General features: G+C 45.9%; 1 protein-coding gene across 1 annotated transcript; it reads left to right on the top strand.

The window, feature by feature from the left end:
- The first annotated feature begins 902 nt into the window (after positions 1 to 902).
- LOC306734008 (regulator of G-protein signaling 12-like) lies at positions 903 to 20,612 on the top strand. The gene is made up of 15 exons (XM_079215330.1): positions 903 to 1,027; positions 10,443 to 10,464; positions 12,508 to 12,677; positions 13,886 to 13,978; positions 14,289 to 14,432; positions 15,111 to 15,293; positions 15,415 to 15,565; positions 16,360 to 16,457; positions 16,711 to 16,896; positions 17,223 to 17,296; positions 17,413 to 17,539; positions 17,983 to 18,082; positions 18,268 to 18,326; positions 18,783 to 18,894; positions 19,129 to 20,612. The coding sequence occupies exons 1-15, from the start codon at positions 1,001 to 1,003 to the stop codon at positions 19,707 to 19,709; spliced, it is 2,127 nt and encodes a 708-aa protein (XP_079071456.1). The 5' UTR covers positions 903 to 1,000; the 3' UTR covers positions 19,710 to 20,612.
- The last annotated feature ends 1,238 nt before the right edge of the window (positions 20,613 to 21,850 follow it).

Here is a 21,850-nt window from a genome sequence, read left to right as displayed (position 1 = left end):
TCTGGACTCACAAAGACGCCGTGAGACTATTTTGGCGCTCGGGGCAGACCCCTGCGGGTAGCCCCCGTACGTGGCCTCGCTGCCTGTTGCGGACAATTTGGAGGCGTGTGGCCGCGTCGTGCGTCACAGTGGCTAGCACAGGAATGAGCAAATGTTGTTTTTTTCTCCCCATTACACCGGCTCTGACGCGTAGCCTTTGCGACCCGCGCACCAAGTCAACAGCGTTAATGTGACCCCCGTGCTTTTTTCTTTTGAATGTGTTTTTGATTTGCGCTGTGTCTGTGCCGATTCGTCTTCCTATCCTGTGACGGAGGCTGCTTTTGATGCACCCTGAGCTTCCGTTGTCAGATCTCCTTATGTCGGGGCATGTCGAAGAATGTGCCGCTTTGTACCTTCCTGGTCTTATTTCCACGCGGAGCTTGTCAAGCGCCCTGCAGCAAAGGCCCAACACGCCACTCCACCACTACGAGACAGTTGTCTACCATGCCTTGAGGTGAAAACATCTGTTCATGTGACTTAGTCAAAGTGCAGTGTTTTATTCAGGCAATGCATGCTGGGAAAAATGCTGGGGCACCTCTTCTCCTGCCCCATGAGTGTGAAGTTTCTCCTCTCCTCATAGGTGTGGAGACATTAGCAGCTCTTGTTTGCGCGCCTGCTTGTAATGGATCTTTCTTGTGGGCGTAGCAGAAACCAAGAGACGGCATGAAGACGCAGAGAGGGAAAGAGGAGGAATTTACAGCAAAGAGAGAAAGGGAGAGAGAGAGAGAGGAGGAGAGAGAGGGAGGGAGCAGGCAGCAGTGGAAGAGAGAGGGAGCTTTTGAACTCCCAGTAGCTGTCAGGATTCCTCTGCTCTCCTGCGCGTGCTGTCCTCCCCCGTAGAGCTCCGTCTCTCTGCACCGCAAACGCACCGCGGAGCCCCGGCGGATGGATCAATCTAACCGGAGCGGCCGTGTGGAGCAGCGCTGAGGGACAAGCCAGACGCACGCGCACGGCGACATACATGGAGAAAACTTTGACTCTCAGCCCTGTAAGTCTTGCCAGGAAATCCCGGAGTCTGCATGTTTTGTTTGTGTCTGTCCCTCCTCGTCCTCCTTCCCGCCGCCGGTCGCGTCTCCGTCTTTGGGCTCTTTGGAGCTCCGGTTGTAGCCCGCTGAGCGGCATACAGTGGTTGGCTTGTGTGGTCTGTCGGAGGAATGTTTTGACCAGTGCCAGCGGGACTCACACACACTCACACACGCACGCACACACTGCGCTGCTCTATACAGAGAAATGTGGCCGAGCATCTATATCGGGATGCGCGCTGACTTTAAATTAGACGGCGCACTAAAAGGTTGTTTTGTGACGTGACCCCCACACGTTTATACTCGTAAAAGGGTCGCTGAATGAAGTGTGTGCTCTGTTGCGCTTCCCCCTGACAAGCGACCCGTTTTTTGTTGTTGTTGCAATTACTTGGATGCGTTAGGAGAAGTTGGGTTCATTGCGAGGGAAGCGGAGGTCAGAGGTCACTGTGGTCTGATGTCTTGCATTTTGTTTTGAGGGGATCGTGCAAGAGCAGCAGTTTAGTTTGAACTTGAAATGGTTGCCTCTGGTTGTTCCCTCGCCTCTGCCCCTGTGCAGGCATGTCCCCCCCTGCTCTGATTCACCAGCCCTCTTAATCACTTACCTCAAGAAGACATCAACATGACTGCTGCTTGATCTTTTGTGGCTCATGCAATATGTTTTAATCCAAGCAACCGACCTATATTCCCTTTTTTATAAGTTGAGTCATGATTCTTTTTTTATATTCCAGTCGCTGCTAAATTGAGACGCCGCACTTCATTATGTGAATCCTTCCTTCTATTCGTGATGTTTTACGATTTGAGAAGATGAGCAGGAACCGTGTGTTCTGCAGAGAGAGAGAGGCAGGAGAACACGACACACTTTAATCTGGCTGACATCACACGGCCCGGCTCTGGAGTGTGGGTGGACAGTCAGCGCTCAGGAAACGTGTCCTTAGGCTAAAACCACGCAGCCTGACGTTTTCCTCAATGTCTCCAGTATGATTTCTTCTCTGCCTCTCTTCTCCCGCAAGAGTTTTTATTGCAATTACGTCTCTCTCCAAACCCACAGACTGGGGGAAAAACAGTACATTAACACAACAGAACTTGAATAGAAGTTATTTAACTGTCCAGCTGCTCGGGGGTATGAATATGCAACAGCCAATAACCAGATGACCAGATGTGGCTGTGGTTGCTGAGTTTGCTGTTTGGACCAAAATGTGACCACGGAAAATACCCGCCGCCTCGCCATCTCTGGACGGAGACGCGCTTGCAGCTCCACTCTGGGCTGTTGTCACACCAACGCTATGACATCATCCATCAACATTCAGGATTACGATGTATTTATTTTAATTAGTTAACCGCACAGCATTTCACCATCCCGTGCTGATTGGCGATAGGAAAGAGTGTCTGAACCAGGACGGATGAACGTGGTGCACAGCTTCTGGGGGTGATTCATTGTTTACCTTCCTCAATCGTTCTATTATTATTCTCTTCGCCACTGAAGGTGAATCTACTGCCAAGGGTGTGGAGGTTACTCAACAAGGAATGGCTTTAAGAAGTGCCAAAGTCTTGTATCACCTCCCTGGAAAGAGTTTAGACATGTCTGGGGAACAGTGGGCTGCTCGTCGTGCTCAACTCTTTACCTCACACCTGTAGCTCAGACGACGCCACGGCGTATTTGCTGCACGTCTGTCTTTGAGACATTGAGCAAGACGTCGTGTTTGAACGAGAGAGGTTTGCGGGGAGGCTGGGAAAGTGAGTCTAGCTGGTATCTTTTTGGCCTTGTGTTGGCGCAGGTTGCCCCGCGGAACCAAAGCCTTGTCTCCTTTCCCACTGTGGAAGTCATAAACATGGATTGTTGGGGCGGCCAAGTTACTCTCCCTGTGACTTTGGAAATTGTAAACACCAACTTTCCCTCGTGAACTATTCCTATAACATATTCATCCTGTGGTCCACATCAAGAAATCCGATAAATCTGTTTGCGTGGCTTGGTTATTGCATGACCTCACTGCTTTAGGTGGAGTAAACACTGAACAGCGACACATTGTTCATGCGTTGACCTTCGCCGCGTGTCACAACATTGCAAAAAGGCAGTAGATAAAAAGGTTGCCTTGAAATGCAAATTATGCAGCGCTGTGTGAGTTGTTGCAGCAAAAGATGATCAGCACATGTTGCACATATGAGTTAAAAGTGAGTGAGTTTTTGAAGGAAAGATGCAGATGCTGTATTGAGAAAGTTTCACCAGTTTCAACTTTCTGCTTGCGTTGCCACTTGTCGCTATGCCAAATTCCCATAGAGACAAAATGCCATCATATTTCAGCCGAGAGGGATAAACTCTTTTCCAGTCTCCCTGAACCAGCTCAGGTTCCCTGCATGACCAAAAAGGATTAACAGTGGGGTGTGAGGTCAGTGGGACTTACACAGGAAGTAAACAAGTATGGCAGTCCTTTGTCACTGGCAACATATAGTCTTGTGCACTTCCAGGAGGCAGATATTCATTTATATCGACACACAACAAATGTACTCAAGCACCCAGACTTTTCAAAACACTGTGCGCGAGACTTTCGTGTCAGTTACTCTTAGTGTAAAAAAAACCTCACAGGACTAATTACAAGTGTCGGGTTTCAGGATGGAAAGCCCATTTCTGTTTTGTTTTTTATGGAAGAGAAAGAGCAGTAATAGGGTGTGGTGGTATCTTATGTGGTTTACCCACCTCGAGCCCTCCAGGCGCATGTGAGCGCAGCTCTTTCTCTATGATAATAAATTAAGATGGGAGGGGTTGCGGTCACTAGTTCCAGTTTCCCTCTCTGGTGTTATTCTATTTTTGTTTAGCTGTGCCTTATAAATCAAATGTATGTGTTACTTGCATTTCCTTTAACCTAACATTCCTTTTTTTTTGCTACTCCAACAATAACATCATGTTCCCATGCGGGCTTTTTGGCTTCACAGTGAAGCTTCGGGTAGCGAGAGCGGTGACGTGAGCTGTACAGGTTCAGGCGAATATCACAAGATGTGAATTTACATTGTTGTCATAAATTGCGAAAGACAAACTCTGATGTCGGTTCAAGCGCTGTGTTCCCGACGCAGTGAGAAGTAGGGCAGCGGAGGGAAAAGGGTAAACATCTCCATCCAGAGGAATGCTACTTTGTCAGCAACAAGTGGTAAACACGGCAGCACCGAACAAATCATAGTAATGCCACTTTAATCCAGACAGGAGCAGAGCCGTATCCATCTGCTAACCGGTTAAAGTTGGGGAGCAGGCAGTAGATTACCGCTGATGAGGGGGATTAAGAGATGAAACGCGTTGTGGCGATGGCCTCTGTTTGCATGCAAATCACTCGTGTCTTTAAAGACATTGAGAACAACCCATTTGTTGGTTTAGGGGATTACACTTAAAAGTCTGGACCGTTACGGCTCGGTAGCCGAGGGCACATTTGCACCCATCATCACTTAAGGTTTGATGGACGATCTTTGTTTATGTATTTGATTTATAGAACCCCCCCCCACCCCCCTGCACTCGATTTGTGTTTAAATCAAACTCAGACATTGAGTTAATTGTTTGCTTTCCACTCACGTCAAGTCCAGTCCTGGAATATGGTTACATCTGTAACTCTTTGCATGACAAGATTTCACATCTGCATTTGTAAATGTTTTTTTTACGTTTTAAATGTAAATCTGAGCATTCCATTTTTTGTCAACAACTGAATGTGTACTGGTGAGATGATGGCTAAAATAAAAAAATTTAATTATCATTTTGGCAATAACACTATTACACTTTGTCTAAAAAAGAAAAAAGGCGGAATGCCCGAATCACATGCCTGGAAATCTAATTAAGTGTCCCAGAATATGTGACACTAAATTAGATCATAACTTAAGTGAAGTTGAATTACACCACTGGCATGATTTCTGAGGCTCAAAAATATCAAATAGGAATTTCTCAAAATTCGCAAATCACATAAATAGGCTGTTGTCTGAAGGGACTCAACATCACAGCCCTTGATCTATGGGCATAATACAGATAGGGAATCTAAAGGGGACTCTAATTACAGTATGTTTGTGTTGTTTACCATTCCTGACCGCCTTCTATCGCTTAAGCATGCTGACCTCATCCAACCCTTGCTAATGTGATTGTGTGAGTGTCTGACAGACCTGCTGTGCCAAACAAGACGTTCCCACAGTCAAAAACACTGGATCCTCTTAAACCACCGAAAATTAAACACCCGGTTGTCTGACTCCACTATCTTCACTGAGATACCGTCAGGGGTGTTTCATAATTCTCTCCCCCGCCCTCCTCGCTTGGTTGGGAATGAAATGTCTCCTCGGTCTTATCAGCCACCGCACCCTCGCCCCATTCTGCCTCGAAAGGAAGCGGCCTCCATGCGAGGGTCTCTCCTGATGTTATTGTCACGGAATAGTTTGTCGTCTGCCACAGATAGCTGGGCCTAGATTGTTTTCCGTCTGCGCTGCCGGAGAACTTGACATTCAATTAGTTTGGTCTTGTGACAAGCAGCGCTCTCGTTTGTGGCTTTAAAGCCTGTCAAAGGTTTTATGAATTGATTAAATTCAAGTGGAGGCTCAGAGCTCACGTGGAACCCATTCACTTTGTGGCAGCGGGCGCTTCTGTTCGCGGACCTGAATGAAGAGGGAGAAAAATGCTTCTCCTGGAGGCATTTTTGGGGTTTGAAGAGTTCCAACATTGCTTTGCTCTTTGTAATGTGTGCGTAGATGGGCTGCGGTGGACGCTCCGCCTCAGGGAGGTCAAAGGGCAAAACGTGCAGGGCTGAAGTAGACTGTTCCACCGAGTGTGTTTGAAGCATACGGAGGAGGCCTTGTCCCATCACTCCTTCTCTCCCATTACATACATGAACACATAACCCTCTGGAGTCATCGACACAACCATGCAACTATGACGAACATCCCAGTTCCAAAGTGATAGACATGTGAAAACCCAATTAAACAGGAGAAATCTACTGGGAAAACCATCCATTATTCACGGGAAAATTAGGACGTTTAATGTCAGCTCGTGTGCCATGGGAGAACCTCCGAATGAGCCACCGATGCTTGAAGAATAATAGACCGTCCAACTAAACAATCGACATGCTGGGGGTAGCAACGCTGCTCTGTGACAGCGGCTAACGAAGCTCAGAGTTCAACTCATAGGCGACCAAACTTTTATTTTGCTCAAACAAAATTCATCTGGTTTCCATTTAAACGGACCGGGTATTTCTTCTTCTTCTTCTTCTTCTTCTTCTTCTTCTTCTTCTTCTTCTTCTTCTTCTTCTTCTTCTTCTTCTTCTTCTTCTTCTTCTTCTTCTTCTTCTACCTCTCTCTCTCTCTCTCTCTCTCTCTCTGCCCCAACTGGAAACAGAAGAGGGGGAAGGCCACTCTGTGGTTTGGACATGGACGTGTGTGTGTGTGTGTGTGTGTGTGTGTGTGTATGTGTGTGTGGAACAAAGCGGGGAGGTTAATTCATTTGATTCCTTCACGCCACTGTGGCAGAGGCTGTATGTATTGTCGGCTGCGTTGCCATGGCAACAGCTGCGGCGTAAGGGGATCTTTCTTTCCTCTTTCTCAACCCCCCTCTTCTTCTCCTCCTCCTCCTCCTCCTCCTCTTCCTCTCTCTTTCTGTCCAGTACCTTGTCAGATTTCCTCCTCTCCCTCCCTCCCTCTCTTCCTCACTCTCTCTGACTTGTACAGACATGGTTTGCGGAGTTTTGGGTGGGGAATGTTCAGGTATGCGTTCACACATACACACACACACACACACACACACACACACACACACACACAATCTGTCTGTGTGCTCCTCGTGTAGCAGACCAGGGAACAATGAGTCTCAAAAAGAGACTTTCCTTCAAGAGGACTTGGAACTTCAACACTGTAAGTAAACTGTGGTTTGCCCAGCGAGCCTCCTCTTCCTCCTCCGTACGAAGCCGGGAGACTCCTTTTGTTCAGTCAGCTGCTTTTCTCATTAATCTCCCTCGTTGGTGCTCCTCTCTCTACCTCTCAGAACAGCTGTTTGAAGTGGTGGGGACTCACGGTTGTTTGTTTGCGGGATGCTAGAATCAGCCTGGACTTGTGTAAAAGTTTAGCAGAGACTTTTTTTTCATCGTTTTTTTTTTTTAATCTGACCGTGGTGAAGTGTTGAGCAGGGTACATCTCAACCCAGTTTTTGAGGGACGGAACATGCCTAAACAAGCCCAAAAGGTAATATAAATCACTTTTAAAAAGATCCGAAATAATACACTCTGTGAGAGGTGGTAATGGGTGACATTAGCATTTGTGTAAAGTTGGCCTGTCCTTCCACTGGTTCGACGCCGGTGGGTGAAAGTGTGCTTTTGTCGCGGCGGCTCACTTTACAGATCACACATGAGTCCGTCTCGGTTGGATCTTCTACGCTCCTTCAGCATGTGGAGTCTCGGGGATGCCAGACTGCACGGCGTGGAGGCTGTACCACACTAAAGCTGGGAGAGTATTTTCCAACTGGAGAGCCAAAGTACCCTGGCTCCGCTTGGACTGGAATTTGAATTTTGTCCATTTGGTTGATAACGGCCTCTAACGTGGACGGCTTTCAGAGGGATTCCAGCTGTGAAATGGGATCTCTGCAGTTCAGCCGTATATGAATAGGATCAAAGCGGGTCTGTAGTACCACAGAGCCACCCATGGTGGACCGGCTCGTCACCAGAGGTGTCAACTGAGGAAGGTGGACAAGAGGCGACGGGGTGCCTCATTGCAGGGGACTTGTGGGCGAGGAAGTAATAACGAGGGGTGTGTGTGGTCTAATCCCTGCAGCCTCACACACACACATACACACACACACACACATACAAACAACACCGTGTCAACCTTTACAAATGTGATCCTTGATCACAATGTCATTTTCTTTGTAAGTACTTGATCAAACAACAATGCATTTATCTATTTAGTTTGTTTATCAAGAAAAACAACCAAACATTTGTTGTTTCCAGATTTCCAGTTTTCTATAATTGGAAACTTATTGTGTTTGCATTCTGTCATTTTATAGTTTAATAAAAATTTGTATCTATTATTTGAAGAAGAAAAGAATAACGAATTCATGAACAAATTAATCAATAGTTGAAATAATCATTAGCTGCTATTAGCTAAATGTAAAACAATTGTGTGTAATCTAATATGGCCAAGAGCTTCTATCGTGTTATAACAGGTTTATGTGTATCTATATCACGATAATGTCAATTAAATTAACAAAACAAACTGCCACACGTGATACAACACTTGAGTTGAAAACAAAAGACTCAAAACAATAAAACTCAAATCCATTCAAAATGAAATAAATAGCTTTTTAGGAACAATCATTTCACCGGTTACAGATTTGAGGGATAACAGGTGCAAATAAATACAAGCCTAACTTCAGTCAGCAAAATATAAAAATCAATCCCACAAGAGTATACCAATAGAAGAAGAAACAACTTTTACTGCGTGATGATCACCAAAAAATCAATAAAAAAAACTGCAGTGGTTACGTGATTAAGATTCTTGCTCATCCTGGGTTGGTTGGGATACCTCCCCCTGCATACCAACCTATACAGACATATTTGTCATCAACATAATTCTCCTCTGACACAAGCTTGCTTTAAATGACGAGATGTTGCATAAAACCTGTGTCAAGAGCATTATGATTTACCTCTCCCACTCATTATGACATGTCTGTGAATGAGAGGAAGTGGATATATATCCCATTTGTCACCATAGAAGTCAAATCTTCCCATACATAGGTTTGGAAAGTAGTCTTTACTCCCAAAAGAATGGAGAGTAGGAAAATACACCAAATCGTACGCCTCCGCCTGGAGACCTTTGTTCGAAACCAAAGTTTACGTCATGTTGTGTGATGTCTGTCTGCTTCTTTCAAAAGGAAAGCGCTCAGTGTATATATTTAAGGTTTGAGGTTTAGCTGTTTTTAGACCCAAAAGGGACAGACCGATGGTGATGGAGTGGGTGTTCTTCTCTGTTCTGTTTGGTCCTCCTCCTACCCACCCATGATTACTGTACACATGCTAGCCACCACAGATGGGGTGGCTTTTTTGGGTGTTGACTACATGGGGTTGGACTCGGCAGCAGCAGAGTTGTAAAGAGGCCGTGACAGACAATTAGTGGTTCCAGCGGTCTGTGTCTGATAGAGCTTTTACATGTGGTCTCTCCCAAAATGGAACGGGGCATCACGTCAGCGCACATGGCCCCGCGGTCACGTCCCCGGCCTCCGGGACGGACAGTAGCACCAACAAAGACGATAAAGAATGGGCCGCTCCACAATGCGTCTGAGCGTGTTCTTCGGCCGATTGATCGAGCTGAAAACGGCTATTTAAATTCACAGCTTCATTCCGTTCCTTTCCATTGTTCTGTGACGTTGCAGCTTTGCAGGCCAGTATTATGCAATTGCACTAAAGTACAAACTGTATGTACTGCTCCCACCGAGGCACCAGCCTGGCATTAAGAGCCTTGTTTAGCCGCATTATCAGCCTTGGATATTCACACTTTGAAGTGGCAGCTCAGAAAACACTCGTCTGGAAATAGTCTCCCCTTTTCAGATGAATCCTCCAACGCGCCGTGTTTTTTGTTTTGTTCTTGTGTTCTTGGACCAAACCCTAAGATGCGCCTCTCATATCCTCCCCTGCATTTAAATGTATTTACGACAGCAGCTCCACAGTTCGGGCTTTAAATCTTCATCAGCCTCACCAAAAGGATGCTAACAGGTTTTTAAGAGAAGCCCAAAGCTGAGGCAGGGATTTCAAACTGAAATGTTGCCACGAAAATATTTGTTGATCCATCGTAAGATCAAACACAGGTGGTGTCTTTATCCAGCATTATTCCTTTTCTATAATTACACCCAATTATGAAACTTCAAATTGCCATGCCAGCAAGGCGGGGGGGTGGGGGGGGTTGTGCTGTTTGCCTTTTTATTCATGGCCGTCTTCACATGCATACACCCCCGATTGCTTGAATTAGCAAGTGAATAGAGGACCATTATAGCCAGCGAAGGCCTCTCCAGTAGCTCTGCCTTGATGAGCTCTGATCTTTGTGACTGCAGTTAGCAGGAATGCACAGTGTGTGTGTTTGTTTGTGAGAGCATAATATAAAACGAAGGGTGGGTCCTGGTGTGGAGGTGTGAACAGCTGTGTGTGGTAGAGGCCTGGGGTCCACCCACTGACAAATTGATGGCCTTGTGTAAGGACCCTAGATCCAACCCTTTCCCAGTAGCGCACACACACACACATGCACACACTCTCACTTACAAACCACAAGGACCCACACCTCAGAGCGACTGGTGGGATGCCTGAAGAGACACTGCTATCTTCAGTTTCTTGTCTCAGCACAGAAGGTCATGAGGGCAGCCTCTCACTCATGTCTCCCTTTGTTCTCTTTCAGTCTGCTGCTTCCTCCGATGGCGGTGAGTACAATTCCTTTGTTCCTACTACTTTAAAACACGATTCTGGAAGAATCTTAATGTGATCATTTGATGTGAAGCGTGGGAAAAAAAAGAATGCCAGCCGTCTAAGGGAAACTCCTAAAACTGAATTAAATCGCAAGGGTCACAAGATCGGAAGGCTTTTTCTTAATCGTCGCTTTTCACTAAAACGGCAAAGCTTTTTGATCTTGTCCAGCTTGCGGTGCCTTTTTCAGAGTCTTTCATTTTAATTTCTCGTTTTCTGCTCGGTGCTGAACTTTGTAGCTGCTCAACAGAAAAGGTCTCATAAAAAAGACCCAGTGAGGATGATGCACTGTAGGCAGCAGCATGCCTAATTAACAAAGGATGCTTGCCGAGCATGTTTTGGGTTACAGTCGGGGCTAGCGTGCACATGCTGTCTGGTCCTCCCTTTCATTGCAGTTTTTAATAACATTTGCTAACAGGCTGACCGAGGCTGCGGCGAGGAGGGCAGCTCCTTTCAGCGGGGATGTGCATCAGACACGCACGGCTGTTTGCTTTCTAAAGCCAATCTCATTAACCGAGCGGCACACAATGCGGTGAACAAGTCTCCCAAAGCCTCCGTCCTAATGCATTAAACCCAAGTCCAAACAAATGGCTTGTCAGCAAACTTTAGACAGGGACTTCCAAAGGCCCGTGGGGGAAACCAGCCATTTGGCTTCATTGTAAGAAAACAAATCCCACAAATTCTCCTGCTTACCGTGAAGCCCTTGCGAGTTTAAGGACACACTCATTCAGCTGGACTAACGCCTCAGACTGAGATGCGCTCTGTTTTTAAAAGGTCACGTAGAGGCCATCTGAGTAATATTCTGAAAGACCTCACTGAACAGCTGTTGGTGACGTCGTGAACTATTTCCAGCGCTTTTATTTCACCACAGTTGAACTACACCTATTTGTAAATCCACCCTACTTCCTGTGCAGGCGGGCGGACAACATGAGGATATGTTCGCGCGCATCCTTTTCTCAACAGCAAAGATGCACTCTCGTTAATACCAGTTGACTCTCAGCAGAATGACGACGGCAATGTGTGTGTTATAAATCTCACCGTGGCCCTTTTGTTTTTTTGTGTTCGGCCTCACAGCTGTAAAGTGGCCATCTGCTGCCATGATAGCAGGTACTGCGCTGGCCGAAGCCTCCACTTTAGTTGACTCACCCACACTCCCTCCTTGTGTCCCTCCAATCGTCCTCAACTCCTCTGTTCTGTCTTCTTTTATTCTGCTCTCTGTCCTCGCTGCCCCCTCTCTGATCCTTTCTTACCAACCGAGTGACATCTGCTGTTTGTCGGATGCGATCAGATCTGTTAGCCTTGTTCTCCACACTTCCCCCGTAACATATTTTGAACTTTGACTTACACTTAGTGTGTGACATTTATCGATGGGAGATGTAGAAATGGGTACAGTGCAGAGCTTTCCTTGCAATTCCCTTGACCTTCACTTTAGAGTCTAAATCCATTTCCTTTTTGCAATTATGCTCGGTGCAGATATACGGCACCTTTTGGCTCCCCATTATGTCAAGATCATTTTATGGCAAGTTGTTCCCTCTCTTAACTCCAACAGGATCACGACTTTTATTAGATTGCTGACAACTCATATGTCATTCCCTGTACTCTGAAGTAAAGTGTTGAAAAGACTGTAGTGAGCGTTTTAGGTGAAGTAATTAACACCTTCACCCGATTCTGATGGTAAAAATGTGCTGTTTTATTGTGCTTTCTTGCTTCCACGATCACCAAAACTGCTTTTTTGAGATGTGTACTAACACAAGACAGGATATGTTTTGTTGGTTTCTAAGAGGATGTCTCTTAAATAAATATATATATATATATTTTTTTTTTTATGAAAGCTCTGTTTTCCTCCATGGATTAAATTAACTCAGTCTACCTTCTCAAAAGCACCCAAAAAAAGGCCGCAAGGTCCATAGCAGAATCTCTCCAACGGTCCCTCTGGCTGGGATTACCCTTTCACACTAGAGCCCGCTAACATTTTGCATTGTGCTCTCTCCGTCTTGCAGACTACAGTGGAGTCCAGTTGCAGGGATGCTGCAGCCAGAGCAGCCTGAATAGCAATGGCAGTCTCCCAGGAGCAGGCAGCCTTCGAGGGGTCCCGGAGCAGCGCGTGGCCAGCTGGGCCGCCTGCTTCGAACGCCTCCTCCAGGATCCAGTGGGTGTGCGCTACTTCTCGGTAAGAAAACTAAAAGTTTTCCGAAATGGATTGAATCCCGTTTTACTAAGTCTCGGCGTCTCGGATTTAGGATTTAAGTGCAAAACAAAAGTGGGCGAGCGGCAGTAGACTGTGTGTGTTGTTTGGGTTTTAGCGATTCTGCTCATTAATTCGGTTTCTTGTTGAAGCCTGGTTGTGATTCGTGTTATTTGAAAAGAAAAGGAAACTAAAATGTAGTGGAAGCAACAAAGAAAAACATCCTCTTTAGTTTTACACTTGTTTTACTTGTGCTTAGTGCTCTTCTGTTACCTATTGATTGCCCGTTATGGAATGAAATGGCTTCACTCTGAAGTAGTGCTTTATCGTGTTAGTGTTGTAGCACTCAAGGTCGGTCTTTTTGAAGGTCACTTCTCGGAGCTGCCCGTGTTTTTACTCAGTCTGTGCATCGTCTGAGTTATTTGTTACCTTGATTACTGTGAACTTCCACACATAAAATACTCCTCTGCAATGCCTTTAGGTTATTTTTATCAGGACATTTCTCATGGCACACTTATATACTTGCACACATACACAGTATATATGGCAATAAAAGAGGTAAATGAAGGAATCTTCTCTTGTTTTCTGTGGGAATGTGGACTTTTAAGATCAATTTGAGGAGTGTCTTTGGTTTGTATGTTCCATGTTGTGTGGGACTCACACTGGTCTGGTCTCGACTTGGTCCTGGTCCTTGGTCCAGGTAGTAGACTAGACCAGCTTTCTTCGTGAATAGAATTATTTCAACGCGTCATCACTTTTTGTTGAATCACCTTTTTTTCCTCTCTAAATCATTGCCAGACTTTGGAGAGTTGACAGAATTTTAAAACAAATCCTAGGTTTATTTTGGAACCGATTCAGAACCGGTTTCTCAATGTCCAACCTCTCCGAGCACGGGCACCTCATTTATGTTACCTCCCACATAAAAGATGTGTCTTTTGAAGTGAGCCCACAACACTTTCAGAGCGCTCGACGTTGAGTTGTGGCGTCCCAGAAGCACCTCGCTCCTCACCTTCCTTCAGCGCTGCACTGTGCGCCTACACTATCCCTCGCCTACACTTACACCAGTCTTGTTCACAACATCACACCCGATCATTTCTGGCCTCACTACTGGTCTCCACAACAATTGCACTGGAGCGACGGGAAGGAATGAGCTAGAGATCATATAGAAACTCTCCTACTGTGTGTCTCCACAGGAATTTCTCAAGAAAGAATTCAGTGAGGAGAATATCTTGTTCTGGCAGGCCTGCGAATACTTCTGTCATGTCCCTGCAGCTGATAAAAAGCAGGTAAGTCCACAGTATGGGGCAACTCCCATTGCTACAAACATATACGCTGATTGGAATGGTTCCCAACCTATTTGTCTAATATCCACATAAATAAAACAGTCAAACCTGACCTCCCCTTGTCAACATAACTTTGTGTACCTGCATGTAGAACGTAAGATTTTGATTCTCTGTTAGAACGACAGTAATATTATCACTTATGTACAAAGGGTAAAAAAATGTAAAAATACATCAATGAAAGCGTTACATAAGAAGACATGTGGCGACATCGTTAGTTCTTAAAATTCTCCATCATCCAACCTCTGTGCTGCAGCTGTCCCAGAGAGCCGGAGAGATCTACAACAGCTTCCTGTCCAGCAAGGCCACGATGCCGGTCAACATCGACAGCCAAGCCCAGCTGGCCGACGACGTCCTCACCTCCCCACGGCCCGACATGTTCAAGACGCAGCAGCTACAGGTAACAACAAGACAGCCGCTGTAGTTATAGCTCATCTCTTAACGCAATTTTAAAAATACTTCTCTGTCTTTGGTTAATTTAGACTTTCGAATGTATTTACATTGTTCAATTTCTATTTCATTTGTAGAGCCCAATATAGCTGTAATAGCCTCAGAGGGCTTTACAATCTGTACGACATACACACTCGATCTTCAGTGTTCATACGTATGAACACTGAAGATCGAGACATTTTTCTTGACAGTGGGGGGTTTGGTTCTCATCTAGCCTTTAGTCACTTTGCACGAGCATATTGTTTTTTTTCCGGTGGCCATCTGGGTTTGTTTACGAAAGGGCTCTGAGCTTTTGCAAGAGTGATAAACACAAACTGGCATACACCCACAGAGAACCTAGCGTGCACTGTACACACTGACACATCAACATGCAGTCAGAGATCTGCATATTTTCTGCCTGCACACAAGCATGATAATGTGCTAACTGTTAAGATCTGCTATAACGTCAACTGTAACCATATGTTAATGCTAGTCATTTCTTCTCTTTTGTTTCTGTCTATGTGTCATTTTCTCTTCCTCTCTCCCTTATTTCTGACCTTGATGTGTCTCTTTGTGTATCTCACCTCTCCCTCACCATCACTTTCATTGTTTTATTTGACTTACAAACACCCACTCTTTCCATCTTCAGATCTTCAACCTGATGAAGTTTGACAGTTATTCCCGATTCCTCAAGTCCTCCCTTTACCAAGAGTGCATGTGTGCCGAGGTGGATGGCCGATCCCTGCCGGACCCCTACCAGATTCCCTGCAGTCCCGCGCCCTCGAAGCACAGTGCCAGCTCTGACCGCTCTGCCCTCTCCACTCCCAAAAAGGTGCCACCATTGCTTTCTGACTGTATCAAAGCCACTGGTCATGGAAAACAACGTTGCGGGCATCGCTCGTCATACCAGTACGAGCAGTACCAATCTTTAGTTTTTGTTCTCCAACCAACAGGAGGCCAGAAAGCAGAGGTCAGGGAGGTCACTGAATGAAGACAGCAGGGATGAGAGCGCTGACAAGAAACGCGGCATCTTCTTCTCGTGGTCCCGCAACAGGAGCTTTGGGAAGGGTCCGAAGAAGAAGGACATAGGAGACATTAACCTCGGTAAGAATTTGATGCTTTCTGGTTTAAGTTTAAGGCTTTTGCAACACGCAAATTTCCAAAGTGCTCATGTGTCCTTGAACAAGACACCAAAATCGCTGCCAGCTCCGGCGTTGCCATGAACTCGATGCGGGGGAGGCACGGAGAAACACAGCTGCTCCGCAGTCCTCAGAGTATCCATACACAGTATAAGTCTGGCAATTTGACAAACCGTAGAGAGTTAGAGGCCAATGTTTGAAAGGTGGCAAAATACCAAAATGAGGTTAGTATGATATTGATTAGATTAGATTTTTAGTATTATAATGTCAAATTATAGCTGAAAGTTTCTTATTTTCAAGGCTCCAATTGACTTCAATGTCATTTTCTGATTTTTTTTCTTCTTTTACACGTTCAAGCTTTGTGGAATATATAAATAACATTCCTCGTTTTTTGTTTGTAAATATTCTCTGAAAGTAGTCATTCTGGTCCACAAAACATTTCAGATGGCACAGTTCTGCTACCATCTTAATTATCTCCATTTCTATCATGTGATTTCTTGCTAAATTGAACCTACTATCACACCGACGCTTCAACATAAATGTCTCACTAAATGTAGCTGCACCATAATTTAACGAAACACCTACTGTTTAATCGCAACTATCTTCTGTGACGACTTTAACTTTTTCGCCTGTGAAGATTTAGTGGCGTCAAACAACGATTATAAGTCAGCTCGGCGCTGTCTTGATGTTACATATTGTGTCCTTTGCTAATGTGTCTTATCGCCATGAATTCATCATCCTCTTTGTGGTTTTGTGCAGATTACTGGGGCAGTAATGGGCGGAGGGAGTCCCAGGGCTCCTTGTCGTCCGGTACCAGTCTGGAGATGGCCACTTCCTGCTCTGCTGGCAAGATTGAGGTAAAATTCCTCTGGACTGATCACCATGGCAACACAGAGCCCTATGTCTGATGAAGCCAGCGTAACAAGCCACAGTTGTTTTTTCTTATACTGGTCAGCCCACTCATTGTTTGTTTATGGATGGCATAAATGAGAGAACAACAAAAAACTTGCTATAATTTCAACTGAAACTATGTATCGTTGACACTTTAAAAGCCATAATCCAGATCTTTACTCTTTTTTTTTTTTCTTCTTTCAAATCTTGTGTCCTTAGTCTGATAATCGCCACTCAGCATGGGAGCGTTCCCCCAAACATTGCAGCGTGATGCTGCCCAACGGTTCCTGCCCTTCGATCAGCCTTCGGCCTGGTGCCTCCATAAGGGAAGTCCTGCAAGAGCTCTGCCAGAGCATTAGCATCAACATTGCTGCTGTGGACCTCTTCCTGGTGGGAGGGGAGAAGGTGAGGGAGGCAAACTACTGATGATTGCTAAAAACATCTGCTGCTAAAAGATCAGAGAGCAGAGCACTGCTGCAAGCTCCTCTTTAATGAATTGATGCAACCCTCTGTTTGATATAAATCAAAGTTTTGGTAAATACTGCACAAATACATTTACCATTTACACATGCTTTATTTATCATTGTGAGAACTGTAAAAAGGGGAATTCAACCAAAAATAATTAAAAGGATTTCTGAGGATTAAAGTGGACAATGTGTGCAGTCTTTTTTATTTATTTTTGCTGGAGCTTTATGTGTTGCTAATGGGCAGTTTCATTTCCCCCCTCATAGCCTTTGGTGTTGGACCAAGACTGCATGACCCTCAGCTCTCGAGAGCTGAGAGTGGAGAAGCGGACTCTGTTTAGGTATGAATAATTCATCAAAGTTTGCCGGATCTGTCAGTTTCTTTTGAAAGCAGCATATTCTGTCTATGCTTTCATGTCTGTGCTGACATTTACTTGTGCTCTCTCTCGGCTCCCAGATTGGACCTGGTACCCATTAACCGCTCCGTGGGGCTTAAAGCCAAACCTACCAAACCAGTCACTGAGGTCCTGCGCCCCGTGGTGGCCAAATATGGCCTCCACCTCAGCGATCTTGTGGCCAAAGTAGTAAGTCGTCCCCGGTGGCTACAATGGCCGTAATGCTTTTGAAGCTCCTGTGTAGTGTGTGACAGTGCCACAGGGTGGAGCATCATGGTTAGGGGAGGGAAGCGACCGCATCCTTTTCCATCTCTACACGGTGGTTAGCTCTCTGACTCAGCCCAGCCTCGGAAGATGGAGCACCGGGGCTATAATTAAGAATGACGACACTCCTTAAACATGCCAACTCCTCCCCTAAGCCCCTGCAAGAAGATTTATTTCCGTCCTGTGGGTTTTCAGGCATTATAACTGTATTATACAGTAGTCCAGAGCTGGAGAATAGTTCACAAATTAAACAAGGGCTCGTGAAGTCAAATATCGGCCTTGTGCTCAACATACTAAGTATTGTGTATTTAGACTTCTGCAGGTGAAGATTCTGACGTGTTGACCATCAAATTGTGTTTGGTTTTCAGAGCGGAGAAACTGAGCCTTTGGACCTGGGCGCCCCCATATCGAGCTTGGATGGCCTACGAGTTGTTTTGGAGCGAATCGACCCGGCAGCTTCAGGGAAAGGTAAGACCATCAAACATTTTAAATGGATATGAGAATTTTTTTTTCCCCTACTGGAACTTGCAAACATCAGTTTCTTCCGTGGGTTTATTATGTCTAAAATGCCCTCCTCCTGTCTCATTCTCTCCTCTTTGATTTCTCAGCCTGATGATTTATTTTCTTGTGCATCTCTCTTTGTCTTCAAATAGACAAATCTAAGGCCTCCTCCCTAAAAAACCACCCTCCAAGTCGAAGTTTTTCTGCCACAGTAAGTACTCGCGACATCTTTACTCTCCTGTGTGTGTCCTTTAAAGTCCCGGTGTGGTGTTTGGTCCCTTTCCACTGCTGCGCTGCCTATGCAACATTCAGTGTCATTATTAGTGGCCCTCATTCATCTTTATTCACATGTACGCTCTTTGACGTGCTTTAAATTGGTGGGTTCCTGTTTTGTTTGTATTCCTTGCCCTAACACTGCCTGTGGCTGACTCACATGCTCACTTTCCATGCTTGAGTTATTTTATGTAGGCAGATAGCACTCGGTCTAGCGAGGTCAGGGAAGACACAGAGAGCCGACAGATGGACGAGGCTCATCTATACATGAGGTGTCAGTAAATCCAGACACTCTGCTCACTAGGGTGCTTGGCAGCTCATGCTTAGCCTCCCCTTTATGCACCCCCATCCCTCCATCCCCTAACAGAGTGCATTGTTATTGTTGCATCTGCAGGGAGATGAGAGGTCAACACCAAAGGACTTTTCTGTGAGAGCAAGTGGACCAGACTCAGCACTCCCAGGGGAAAAGAGAAAACAGAAAAAGATTAATATAGATGAAGCTGAAGGTAAATCCCTCTTGTCTTTCTTTCTCTCTCTGACTTATTGGTGGATTTCTTAGCTTTGCTTTGCTTTGCCTCGGGACTAACCGATATCTTTGGCAGCTCTGGAGGGTTATTTTCTCTGTCAGGTGTGAGGCCACTACGCCGAATGTTAACCCTCGACTCATCATGTCTTTCCAGGCGCTCCCCTTTGTGGACAGTTTAAGTGAAGGGAACTTGTTTGATCTTTTTTTGTTGCAGAATTCTTTGAGCTGCTGAGCCGGGCGCAGAGCACCCGAGCCAACGACCAGCGAGGACTCCTGAGCAAAGAAGACCTGGTGCTTCCCGACTTCCTGCGTCTGACCCCACCCACCTCCTCCTGCTCCGCCTCCTCTGACCTGGCCTGCTCCACCCCCGGCGGCCTGAAACCAAGCCGGGAGAACGGCGTCTCCTCGCGGGGGGCCCTCACCGCCGGCCTCCGTTCGGAGAGCCTGGACTCCTCCCTCAGCTCCAGTGCCAACGGACACTCCGGGACCAGGCGGTGCCTGATGCCCCCTCCTCGCCACCCAACTTTTGGCACCCACCTCTCCCCCATCCCCCGGCCCTTGGACACCCGGCCGATCCTCCGCACCGTCGAGGAGGACGCCCACAGCGACCTGACTCTGGTGGGGGAGGGCGACATCAGCAGCCCCAACAGCACCCTGATGCCTCCATCACCGTCCCTCATGCCGTCCTTCGACAGCAGCCTCCCCGAAGCCAACTTCACCCCGCCACCACACTGCCCTCCGTCTCAAGACGCAGGTGGAGAGGGAAAGTCCAGTTCAGGTACTGCTACAGTGTAACAAACCAGTGCTCCGTGTGTTTGCGTGTGTGTGGTATGTGCATGTGTGCGCTCTCTCCCCGGTGGTCTCAACCCGACCACCTCCATGATTAAACTCCCTCTACACTGACTCTGATGCACTTTAATGACAAATTGATCCTGACTCTTTCTCAGTTTGCCATTCATTTAAACTGATTTGTTTGATTATACTCCGCAAAGCATGTGTGTGATTGATCTTAATTACACTCTGATCGTCTTGTAAATAGGGATGTGTATATTTTGTTCAGTGAGTAACGTTTACTTACACCACGAATTGTTGGGTTTCGCCACATGACTGGGATTAGGTCATTCCAGTTAGATATTCAGTTTATTTTGTAGTTTGGGGTGCATGAGAATGCAGATGTAATTGATTGCAGAGCTTGTGAATATTAACAATATATGCACAGTGCATACAGATTAATATTAGATCAATATTTTGACAGTACTGTAGTCGATGAATTCAGAACAACTGAAAGTGATGCGATTAGCAGCTGTGTTTCCTGGCATGTGGGTTCATTATGTACAATTAGAAAACATCGTAGCAAACCAGACCCACACAATTGTTTTACAGTGTTGGACCTGCGACTGCGAACAGTCGGTACAATATAAATACTGTATTCCTCTCCATCCCACCACCTCGAGTTAAGAGCAATGCAACAATGTCAAAAAGCTTTTTTCCTTCCTTTTGTAATCTCTCAAACCTGTGAGTCATTAAATGGTGTCAGCAAATTGAGCAATGCCATAAATAATTAGTCACTGGAGAACAAGTGCTCCTTAGTTCTGGTGACATTGTTGAATTGCTTGTCATTCTCTATCTGGGTCATTCACTCCCTCTCTAGATGCCTGTTGTAGATAATCACTGCCAATAAACTCTGTACCTGTGATTGAGTAGATCTAATAAATGTTAGAATTGGAAATCACTCTCGTCTGTCTTTTTACACGTTTGTGAGCTCAGTTTTCTTCCTCCTCCTCCTCCTCCTCTTCCGCCGCCGCCACCTCTCCTCCTCCGCATGCCTCCTCCCCTTCTCCGTCAGCTCTGTCTCATTTTTGTCTTGTGGCTTCCTCCTCTCATCAGCTCCCACTCCTTTGTACCTTTCTGTGTGTGTGTGTGTGTGTGTGTGTGTGTGTGTGTGTGTGTGTGTGTGTGTGTGTGTGTGTGCTCGTTCCAGGGTGTCGCCGCTCGCCGTGTGTGCTTTGCTCAGATAGCTCAGTGTGGCGTGTTTGTACGGCGTCGTTAAAAAGCTGCTCGGTCCGCCTGCTTGGTGTATTGTTATTCGATGGGGGTCACTGCTCTGTTGTGTGTTGCCTCAGCGTGGCATTGTGGGTCTTTTTTTTTAAGTGCGTCCTCTTTTAAACTTGTGTTTTCAAAGCTTGGCCGTTTGTGTGTTGACTCTTTGTGTATAGAGTGCTGGATCATCATCATCATCATCATCATCATCAACATCATCTCCTGCAGATGGATCTCATTTTCTATTTCCCCCTCCATGTAATTTCCCGCTCTCCTCCACTGTGTTTGTTTCTGACATAAGGTAAACAATCAAGTGGTGAATTGATTTGTAATGGTGATGGTTTTTTTATTTCTACATTGGACATTTTCAGAGTTGCCAGGAATATTCTGTTTTCAGATATCCAATCAGAGGCAACATGTTTTTTGGTTCTTGGCTTCAACGAAAATCCCAGGAAACCTTCTTTAAAAACCCTGTGAACTCTACAGAAAGAGAAAACAATCACGCTACATGTTTTCCAACCACACAGCTGACGAGTCTCTTGCACTTCAAAGCCCTTCATCGATGCTGATAGCGAGGCTTTAATGAAAGGTGTGTGTGCACGAGACGATGAGGAAGGATGGAAGCTCCTCCGCAGGCTCGCGCCTCTTTTCTGGTTGCTAAGTACATCCGCCTGATTCTTCCCACCACTGGGCGTCATGGTAACCTTATCCATGAGTTGACTTGAGCTACAGATAGAAACTGTCGCTGCTGGTTTTCATCCATCTCCAAGCCTCTTTCTCTCCATCTCTCCGTCTCTCCCCCTCTCTTCCCACCAGCTAAAATAGAAACAGCTATGATTCAGGCCTCTCTATCTCTGACTCTGCTTTGTCACCGCGGTAAAGCTGTGAGGGGTCTG

This window comes from Taurulus bubalis (genome assembly GCF_910589615.1).
Source record: "Taurulus bubalis genome assembly, chromosome: 3".
NCBI classification, from domain to species: Eukaryota; Metazoa; Chordata; class Actinopteri; order Perciformes; family Cottidae; genus Taurulus; species Taurulus bubalis.
Note: the sequence above shows the minus strand (reverse complement) of the source record. Positions and strands in the feature narration are given on the sequence as shown.

Excerpts from the sequence above, each read along its gene's own strand:
- LOC306734008 (XM_079215330.1), top strand. The coding sequence starts at position 1,001 with ATGGAGAAAACTTTGACTCTCAGCCCT. Across the intron at positions 14,433-15,110 it reads TCAAGACGCAGCAGCTACAG|ATCTTCAACCTGATGAAGTT; the intron begins GTAACAACAAGA and ends TTCCATCTTCAG. Across the intron at positions 17,297-17,412 it reads GAGAAGCGGACTCTGTTTAG|ATTGGACCTGGTACCCATTA; the intron begins GTATGAATAATT and ends CTCGGCTCCCAG.